The sequence below is a fragment of the Seriola dumerili genome, unplaced genomic scaffold (genome assembly GCF_002260705.1).
Source record: "Seriola dumerili isolate Sdu_G_001 unplaced genomic scaffold, Sdu_1.0 BDQW01001845.1, whole genome shotgun sequence".
In the NCBI taxonomy this organism is placed as follows: Eukaryota; Metazoa; Chordata; class Actinopteri; order Carangiformes; family Carangidae; genus Seriola; species Seriola dumerili.
In genome coordinates this window covers 681,594-692,107 of record NW_019176100.1, presented here as the reverse complement: position 1 = coordinate 692,107, position 10,514 = coordinate 681,594, and the positions used below count along the sequence as shown (strand labels likewise).

Sequence of the window (10,514 nt, the reverse complement as noted above, 5' to 3'; positions counted from 1 at the left end):
CCCCCCCCCCCCCCCAGTGCAGGGGTTAAAAAAAACCCTGCATATTTACAGTAATTGAACTCTATGATTTGCTGGCACAAACATTGCCTCATATTTCCATCACGTGCTGTAACCATGCGTTGTTATGTTCGTGTAGGTCTGGGCTCGCACGGCTACCCCCCCCCCCCCCTTCGGTTGGTGTGACACACGTACACTGCTTGCAGAAGCTGTGATGTAATACCATAATTGGGAGTCGAGGGGTGTTTTCAATCATTATACAGGGTTATATTGTCTTAAACACAATGCACTGAAGCTAATCCAGCCGATGCCACTGGTTGAATTAGCTGGGTGTATTTTTGATAGCCTGTCCCTAACAACCGTGCGCACAACAAGGCTCGCCTTTGCAGCCTGTGTGATGCTGGCTGCAACAATCACAACCTCCCGGCAGCAAAAAAACCACAAAGGTGAGACTAAGAACCCACAAACCCTATGATAACCAATTTATAAATAACATAGTGTCTAAAGGATGCTATTCAGTGTCCCCCCCCCACCTCCCCAACCCCCGCCACCTACCTGAGCTCTTATCCAGCTGTCTTGCTGCTACCCGCGTCATGAGGACTTGTGTCGGATTGATCGCATCCTCCTCCTCCTCTTGCTCTGCGCATGCGCGTTGACAGCGGAAATAAGAAGCAGCATTTTCCTCCTGCGAGGGAAAGAGAGAGAGAGAGAGAGAGAGAGAGAGACTACTGCTGGCTGTTTTGGACTGAGCTACGGGACAGTAAGAGAAGAAAATGTTTGTTTATTGCACGGGAGGAAATAAACGCATGAAACCGGTGGCATGTGCGCGTTAAGAGTCGCAGTCACCCGCACGCTCTGCAGGTTCCTCCAGTAAAAACAGCTGCTGTGCTTAGTGTGTTTATTTAACACCTGTGTGACAAATGGGAGTTGCATTCATCTTCTTCTTAATTCGTAATTGCTGTGGTATTTTATTTATACGCGCACTATTAATCATAAAAAAGGATATTAAAATGATATGAGAAAATATCTGAGCTGTTTGTAGGTTTTGGCTGTGAGTGTCATAGCTCCTCTACAAATTATTCCGCGCTTTTATGATCTAAGCTTTGAAATGCTTCCGCTGCCAAGCCATGAAACCTACATGAGTGGACACTGGAAAAGGTCACCGCTTAGCATGGGAAAAATTCAGAGCACGTTTCAAGTGTGACCTTGAAGAATTTATTGCCTTGTATTAGTGCCACCTGTTATTTTTAGTCATTGAGTTCTTCATAGGAAAATCACCTTTTATTTAGATGTTAATTAAACTGTAAACTGTCTTTTTTTCTGTACACGTACAGCTTGTCTAAACCTGTGTTGAGAATGACCATCCATAACGCTCTGTGGTTTCTGCCAGAGACTGCTCTCAGGCTGGAAACAAGAGAAAACACTGAGATGGGACCTGTCTCCAGAGGAGATCCGGACCATGACTGACAGCGTGATTAACAGTATAAAGAAGGTTGATGAAATTGGATCTTTAAACATAGTTAACGTTTCTGTTGAAACACCCTGAAGCCCTTGGCTCTAATTGCCAAACTGGAATATGCCATCGTAGTCTCTCTTTACATTAATAACCAATGAACTGGTGTTTTGAGAGTTGAATACCCTGGTGAATATTCCTCGTTAAATGGATATATCCTCACCGTATCTCGTCATTATTTGTGAATGCGACCAACATTTGGAGCCCAAAACTGTGTATTCTCCTTTTCCATTCCAGTCACAGCTTGGCCACTCTGTCCTGCCAATACAAAACCACTATATGTTATAACCTGTAGCTCAGATTGTGTCATTCAAATCAGCGCCAGAAATGTGTTATTACAACGTTTAGAAACCAACAGATATTCACTCAGCCGTAAACACGTCTTTTTAACAGAGAATGAGACTGTTGACTGGTAAGCAACAAATTGTGCTGTTCATCCACAGCCTGAAAAATAGTCCCCAGCCCAATTTACTATTTACTCCGAGAGAAGTTTGCCCTTTAAAACTACAAAATGCCCAGCTGTTTTTTTAAAGAGTCTTGTGTTGTTGGCTGTGTCATACAAATTGCCACACGTGTGTGACACCTACCTGTAGCAGGAAAATCAACAACCAAACTCACAAGAGCTTAAGGTGCTTTGGAACTGAGATCCCAAAAATGAAAATTTCCGAAAAAGAATGGGGCATCGCAGCTGGTGTGAATCCCATCACCAAAGATTCAATATACACGTTTCTGGACTGTTAACCTCATGCTAGGTGTCTATATGCCAAAAGCAATAACAAGTGCATGCGCATAAACCATCGTACTATATTTACACTCTCTCGTACAGAAGTCCTTTTTTTTAAATATGTAGATTTTGATGCTGCGTTTAGGAAATACTAGGTATAAATCTCCTGGGGGGGAATCCTTATCTGTGATAAGCACCCAGGGGGCAGATTTCCCAGACTAAGTTCAGACTATTCTGGGGTGTGGGAAACGCCAACAGAGAGGAAGAAATCGAGAAATGAATACACTGTAAAGATAAATAACTCTCAAAACTGACTGAACCAGACTCAATTTGTCTTTCGCCTCTCGAAACCCTGAAAGAATATAATATTATCACAAACCAAAGCTCTGCTCCCAACACGACACAGGCTGCAATGTATAACCAAAAACAACCAGCTTTTTACCACTTAAGCCTTTTTAAATAACACCAATATGTATTTGTAAGTGCTGTAACGGTCCAGCTAGTTGTCTTCCCTGGGGGGGGATCTGTTTTGGTCAGACGTCAGAAAAGAGGAAAACATATTGCAACTGTAGCCTGTCTTCATCTTCCAGTGGATCAGTGCTTCCATCCTCCTATGAGTTAACCTGGAAACAAGAGGCAAATGCACCGGCAGCATCATTACTAGTAGTCGTTATTGTTATAGATAATGACATGGCTGGATGAAGCAGTTAGTGGGCCCCTAGGACAAGAATTTGCTGTAAATGTGATTAACACTTCTTTATTTGTGTACCACGCGAGCAGAGGGCCTCTCTCTGCAGGTAGGGACCAGAAAATAACACAAAACTGCAGGATTCGCTTTAACTGATATCAGACATGAGTATTTCAAGGTCCTTAATTAATTAAATCATCAGCAATCAACTGACATGCAGGGAATCTGGGACTTTTTGGGGCCTGTGGGCAGTAGCCCGCTCTTCCCATGTGATAATCCAGCCCTGGAAAATAACTCCATAATAACCCAAGAGCGTGTTATAGGTCTACAGTTCACATGGATGAATGAGAAAGAAAGAAAAATTTAACAAACCATTAGAATCTCACTGTAAATTACTTATTCTGTCCATGGATGGTTGAAATGAGGATACAGGACACATGCTTAACTAATGCATAACTAATACATGATTCATGATGACTTGTTGCATAAATTAAAGGCCCCAAAAACATATTTTCCCAATCAGCTTCTTGCAATGAGTCCAACATGAATACAGTGTTTTGTGCCACTCTTGATAAATAATAACTAAATACTACTACTAAACTACTCCCTATATTAACTTACAGCTAATGCCACTAAATTAGCTGGAGACTGGACACAAAAAAGCGGGCATTGATCAATCTTTCTGAAAGTAGAACAGTATCTGTTCTGATATAAATATGGAGCATATTTTTTATCAGATGCAAACATCTACCTGTTACTGCATGGCCTGTTTGTTTATGTCACATCTACAAGCTAAGGGGTAGAGAACAATTTATAGCACACGGGGAAAAACTGGGATTAACTATGTAACACCATAAAGGGCCTGATTTTATTTTCACAAATCAATGATTTTGTTATAGAGAAAAGATCACTCCCTACACATTCTGTCTCACAGGGTTTTAATCATCGGTCAGTCGTTCACATTGTAGTGAAGGAGCACAGGAAAACTGGGTGTTAATATTATTATATGTCAGGACTCTGATTGTGACTTGTCAACAGAACTACAGATTATTTCTGTCGGGCAGAACATGTAGATGTTGAGCAACTCATAAAACAATTAATTTAAAACCCTGCATTCATGGAATTAATCACCGTGAGACATGGATTAGTTATTCATTGCTTAAGCATGTGTTTTGTATCCTTATTATAAAGTGTCACCCAATGAGTTAATAACATAGTCATCAATGTGTGGGTGCGTCTCTGTTTCACTCCAAACTACTTCCTGTGCCCGACAGTTTCTAGGTAAAAATGGCGGTGGAGAAACGCTTGGCATTTTCTATTGTGCAGTTCCTACGTGATCAAACACATTGCGGCGCTTTGAATTCCGATGAGCAGGAGAGTCTCGAAGGTAGGTCGACTCATTGTGCACTTATTTTTTTTAGAAAGCACCTTTTCAAAATGTAGGACAGTGCTCCTGTCCTGTCCGTTTCAGAGCGAACTCAATGCACGATCTTACTTCGCTGTCCCGGGGTAGAGAGGATGAACAGGAGTGGGTTTTATCATCAAAAAGAATCACAACTGACTGATGTGCAGTGTGTGTGTGGTGGTGTCTTTCATCCAATGTGAAAGATGGACAGGACAGTTTTTAATTTCTCGCTCTGAATGTGCAGCCAAAATTCTGACTCACCATCATAATACCGTTAAGTCTAAGACCATTTGTTTCGCTGTTATCTTGAAAGGGAGTCATTAATGTACTGTCATTGATCTCATCAAAATGATCCTGTCATATCTCACTGATGCTCCACTACAGTTGCGATACAGTGTTTGGAGACCACCTTCAAGATCAGCTCCAGCGACTGCCATCTTGCTGTGCCTCAGCCTCTCACAGAGATATTCCTCAATTCCCTGCTCAAGGTGGGCGCTGCACAGCACACGGGACCTGGGCTCTGTTTGTATCGGGACAGGTTTATAGCATGAACCAATGCCACATACCACAGCATTTGGTAGCCTAAGCTAGTTAGCGATGCCCGACCCATGACCACACAACTGATCCATGTGTCAGTCTGAGTCTAAATGATCTCAGTCATGATCCGTTAAAGACTTCTACGTGAGGGAAATTAGGATTTATGAAATGGCACCTTACCAAACTTTGGATAAACCTTTTATTATTATATATGGTGCACATAACCTTAACTCAGCTTTTACATCACCAGGATGTGCGTCATGGCTAAAACAAAATAAATGTATGTTCAATCTTCTACAGTCAAAGCTATTCACGGTAGACATTTGGACTTTTCCTGCTAACACGTCACACTGTCTGCCGTGAGAAAGGTCTTCTGAATACTTCATAGTCACTGTTTATTCACAGTTAATTTCACTTTGGTTTAAACAACATCAGTGATTTCTCTGTTTTGCATTTGCTCAGAATGACAACATAACCATACCAGAGACCTCCCCATCTCCAGAAGACATCGAGCGAGCAGAGCAGCTCAAGAATGAAGGTAAAGTTAAAACTCTTCGTTGGGAACAGAGAAGGGACAGAGTTGATCCACGCAGCACTAAATGTGCTTCAGAAGTGTTTTTAGTTAACTACATTTCACCATAATTAACCCACACGTTAAACTACACTTTCACAGTTACTGGTAGATGCTTTGTTCAGAAAGATCATTTTGGAGCCCAGCAGCTCCTTCTGTTATTATTCAGGTATTGTGATGTTTTCCATGTGTTTTATCATAGTCCTGAACATGTCTGAGCTGGAGCCAATAGCCCATTAATCAACTGGTCGATTGACAGGCAACTATTTGGATAATCGATTATTTGTTTAAGACATTTTTCAAGAAAAATGCCAAAACATTTGGTGGTTGAAACTTCTCCAATGTGCTGATTTTGTCTGTCTTATATTACAGTAAATATCCTTTTGTTTTCAGCTGTTGGCTGAAGATATTATCTTGGACTAATGATGTTTATTTTCACTATTTTCTGGTGTTTTATTGGCCAAACAGCAAATCAGTTCATTGAGAAAATAATTAATAATGAACATAATTGTTATTTGTAAGAGTTCTCTGCAAAGTTGTTACAGCATCTGAACTTTATGCTGGCCATTTTTTTCTACATCTTTGGCCAGTCATTCTACTGCATGTGTTCACTCTGTGTTTTATTCTCAGGGAACAATCACATGAAGGAAGAGAACTACAGATGTGCGGTGGAGTGCTACACAAAGGCCATTGATCTGGACCTAAGAAACGCCGTGTACTACTGCAACAGGTATTTACAACAACATGATTTTCACACTGTCGTTGTTTTGCGCCTGACTTTGAGCCGCTACTGTGGTTCGCAGATCTTTCTACGACAGCACACGGTGATGTAATGTTTGAACTGGACTAGACAGTGCTGGTGAATTCAATCCTTTCCTTTGTGCGCTACCTATCTGAATATAATTAAAGAAGCCAGAGATAACGGAAAGCACTTTGACACTTGGCAGGGCTGCAGCTCACAGTAAACTGGGAAATTATACAGAGGCAACCGGTGACTGCGAGAGAGCCATTGGGATTGATCCTACCTACAGTAAAGCTTATGGACGGATGGGGTGAGTTTGATGTTATTTAAAACAAGGTTTATTGAGTTTTACTGTGTCTGTCAAAAATAATACCTGTCCCTCTCCTCTGTGGCTTCAGGTTGGCTTTGACAGCCATGAATAAATATCCAGAGGCAATATCCTACTTTAAGAAAGCTTTGGTATTAGACCCTGAGAACGACACCTACAAATCCAACCTGAAGATTGCAGAGCAGAAGCAGAAAGAAGCAACCAGTCCAGTGAGTAAAAACAAGCTGTATTAGCTCTTATTTCATGTGACATAATGCGTATGCCATTAAAGTGCACATGCACTGTATTGCATGAATGTTTGACCTTTTTCTGTCTGTGAATGTGCGCCGCAGATCGCCGCGGGATTGGGGTTCGACATGGCTAGTTTGATCAACAACCCTGCCTTCATTAGCATGGTGAGAGCACGGCTCCTAATGTGAGCACTGTACCGGCTGTGTAACAAGCACAGCAGAGGTTATCAGCTGTTCAGGAGGCTTAACCATTTGTCCCGGAGACAGGTGTCTTATGCTTGTTTTGTCTCTGGCAAGGTTAGACCAGATTCTTTTCCCTAATTAGTCCAACGAGTGGCAGTTAGCCCGTTACTCAGCCGCAGTTATTGCAGAGTGGAGAGGACCATGTAGAATCCTGACTTATTAAATGATGACACGCGGGATCTTCTGCCAAGCCGAGAACGCTTCTGCGAGTATGCCAGAGTTTTTATTGCTGCAACAATGACAAGAGACATCTAAATCAGAGGGATGTTTAGGTCGGTTCGGGGCCTAGAGCACCAGATCAAGGATTGTTTTTCTCACTAAATTTCCAGTGTTGCCACAAATAAATGTTCCTTTTAATACATTTGGAAGAGACGCCGATGAGATTTCAGCTTCGTTTCTTTTTCACAGGCTGCGAGCGTGATGCAGAACCAACAAGTGCAACAGCTGTAAGTGTCAGAGTGAATTGATGGGGTTTAGGGTAAACAGTTTTAAAAACATACTTTGAACATAATGTGCTCTGACTCACTGTCACCGTGTCGCTGTGTGGTCAGGATGTCAGGAATGATGTCCAATGCAGTCGGGGGTCCTGCAGCAGGAGTGGGCGGACTGTCAGACATTTCCAGCTTGATTGAAGCGTAAGTGCACACAACACCACATTAAAAGCATTTAGAGAGTTTCACATGAGTTATATATGTTCATGTACCTACAGACTTTTATTTTTAGAGGGAAAAAAGTTAAAGGAATAGTTCGACCTTTAGGGAATTTGATGCCACTCTCATGTCTTTCAGGTTAATATAAAGATATAAAAACGTCATGTTGTGGTTTTACGTTACATTTTGTCTTTTTTATGCATTCGACAAATGGGATTAGTGAACTTTAATGATGCTTGTCGCTGGACTTTATTGCCTCTAATCAGAGCCACACTGGTTGTTTCCACCTGTTTCCAGTCTTTGTGTTAAGCTACATGTGAGCTAACCAGCTGTAGCTTCATGTGTGGTCACCTTTCATGGCTGATACATATTTGGCAAAATTTTGTCTCAGGAAACTCAGCATGAGCAGCTTTTTGTTGTTGCTGATGAAGCATCACTTGTATCTGTTCTGTAAGTGTCCACAGTGTGATGAGATAAGGTGATGGGATAAGATCAGAGAGGTGGGTGGGGGGGTGGGGGTCCTGTTATTTTACTGTGTATTAGAAACATTGTGCATTGTGTGAGTTATTGTTCTGGTAGAAAGTAATATAGCGGGTAAACGAAGCTGTCTTATCTCTCTGTCAGGGGACAACAGTTTGCCCAGCAGATCCAGCAGCAGAACCCAGAGCTGATCGAGCAGTTAAGGAACCACATCCGGAGCCGCTCCTTCAGCGGCAGCGCCGAGGAGCACTCATGATCCACTCTAGGTATTTTATATGTTTAAAAACCAAACCTCAGACGACTATATTATGTAAAATGTGAATAGTTTTTAATCGTTAACATGACTTCTTTGTATTACAGCCTCATGTTTTTGTTTTTCCTCCCCCCTAAGGAAGGGCAACCATATGGCGCAATTACAATCTCTACACCCATTTCTTAAAGTCCCCGGCGGAGCTGGCATGAAGAGACAAGGATGGGGGTTGAAGGCACTTTACTGTGACTAAAGGCTCTGGGGTGGAGAAAATAAGGACCTGGAGACTGGACCATGAAATGAAGCATCCCACACATTTAGGGCAAAACATACTGTAAACACCCAATCATGAAAAAAATTAAAAAAATTAAAAAAAAGAATAAAAAAGAGAACCGAGAACGCGTTCAGCCTGTAGACGGAACATGAGTAAAATCTTTCTTCAGAGCTTCTAGAGATCGTGTTTTCTATGTGCTGAAAATACTGCCCTCTTCATGTTATGAGTTGAGGATCCTTCTGTCTAGTCGTGATGAATAGAGGGGCGAGGGAGGAATGTACTTTTACAGCATTGCAGGGAACATTTCAGCTTTTTCTCATACGACACACACATACACACACACACACACATAGGACATCAGGTTTACCTTGTTTATATCGCATCTTCTTTAATATTATTTTTGTAGACAGAACACGCTCTTACTTGTTCATTGGGTGATACAGACCATTCAGTCCATCATCGTGTAGGACTCACATCACTGCTTTTCAATGAGTACTACTTAACTTTTGATTAAGACAACTGTGTAATTGTATAGCAGTGTTTGCAGCCTGCATAATGTTGTTATTGCACTTTAGCAAAAATAACTGCCCCCCCCCCTCCCCCTTTAAGCCTATTTAATTGTTCATGAACTAGTAACAACATATTCAGATGGTTCATTTTGCATGCTCTTAAATCTGGTATTTGAGATCAGATGCTTTACAGAAACAAATAGGTATGCTAGGGCAGCACAATGTTTTGTCTAAAACATGTGAATAAATGTCTTGAAGTTGATCAACTGCTCACACTCGTCATTTCACGTTCAATAATGTTGTAAAATAGCAGATGCTCTGCTCTACTCCACATCCTGGAGATTCTTGCAGTTTGTCACTGTAACTAGTGTTTATGTTCCTTTTATTAGCAGCACAGGCTGAGCAGAATCCCAATCTCTGAACCCAAAATTCAACAATTCAGAAGTTTAGAAAACAAAAAAGAATCCGCTCGTATGTGACCTTTAACTACTGTTTGTGCCATTAACAGCAACATTAAGTTAAATTTCCATCATTTACCAAAATCCACACAATCTTACTCTCACGATCTTACTATGTTGAGTGCACATGAATACAATCATCCTCAATTTTGAACATTAAACTTCAAATTTTAAAGTCTGCAGCCACAATGAGCCAGGACACGAGACCTGGAACAGAAGCTGCGACTACGCCTGGTTTCAGGAGGCAAGACATGTGGCACTTATGAAACTCGAAGTGGCCATTAAAATATCTGAAATGTTAATATTTTCATCTGAAATTGCGTTTATTATTATTACTGTTATTACCTGATGACAGAAATAAGGGATCGTAGTAAGAGACGTTTTTCAGAGCAGCTTGTCTGATTACTTGGATCATCAAAATGTAACTGAGAGAGTTGAAAACAAGGTTATTGCGACATATAGGTATTGACAATAACTGTGCTGTTTAAATAATGAAATACACATATAATATGGTGATGGCAGATGTTAGGTTACAGACTCTCTCTCCACCTCCCGACACTCTTATTTGAGTCAAATTCATTTGCAAAAAGAGACAAAACACACAATAAACAAAGTTGAAGATGAATTGGATTGATAGCATTTTTATAGATTTAGTTTTTTGTTTTGTTTTTTAAATTTTCTATAGATATAGCAATAATATTGTTATTGTGAATTCTTTTGGTCACGATAATCATGTAGTGAAAATCTGACATCGTGACAGCCCGAGTTGAAAATGGTCATCTGCATCCTGAGGATCTAAAAATGTCAAAAATAAAGGTAAAAACATTCTTAGATTCTCAGCGCAGACTACAAAAGTTCTGTTCAACAGACTGATATAAAGTCTTTCATAAAATAATCTTCTCTATGTCTCAAAAA

The 10,514-nt window shown here is 40.9% G+C and overlaps 1 protein-coding gene across 2 annotated transcripts; it reads left to right on the top strand.

Annotated features, from left to right (window-relative positions):
* Window positions 1-4,203: 4,203 nt before the first annotated feature.
* Window positions 4,204-9,352, top strand: sgtb (small glutamine rich tetratricopeptide repeat containing beta). Of its 2 annotated transcripts, none has more exons than XM_022768825.1 (11): window positions 4,204-4,309; window positions 4,712-4,815; window positions 5,327-5,402; window positions 6,066-6,165; window positions 6,383-6,487; window positions 6,576-6,714; window positions 6,838-6,900; window positions 7,387-7,424; window positions 7,530-7,613; window positions 8,253-8,374; window positions 8,500-9,352. In XM_022768825.1, the coding sequence occupies exons 1-10, from the start codon at window positions 4,210-4,212 to the stop codon at window positions 8,362-8,364; spliced, it is 921 nt and encodes a 306-aa protein (XP_022624546.1). In that variant the 5' UTR covers window positions 4,204-4,209; the 3' UTR covers window positions 8,365-8,374; window positions 8,500-9,352. The 2 variants fall into 2 exon arrangements, with proteins under 2 accessions (XP_022624546.1, XP_022624545.1); XM_022768824.1 differs by having other exon boundaries at window positions 8,469-9,352.
* The last annotated feature ends 1,162 nt before the right edge of the window (window positions 9,353-10,514 follow it).

Excerpts from the sequence above, each read along its gene's own strand:
- sgtb (XM_022768825.1), top strand. The coding sequence starts at position 4,210 with ATGGCGGTGGAGAAACGCTTGGCATTTTCTATTGTGCAGTTCCTACGT. Across the intron at positions 4,816-5,326 it reads TCCTCAATTCCCTGCTCAAG|AATGACAACATAACCATACC; the intron begins GTGGGCGCTGCA and ends GCATTTGCTCAG. Across the intron at positions 6,488-6,575 it reads AAAGCTTATGGACGGATGGG|GTTGGCTTTGACAGCCATGA; the intron begins GTGAGTTTGATG and ends CTGTGGCTTCAG.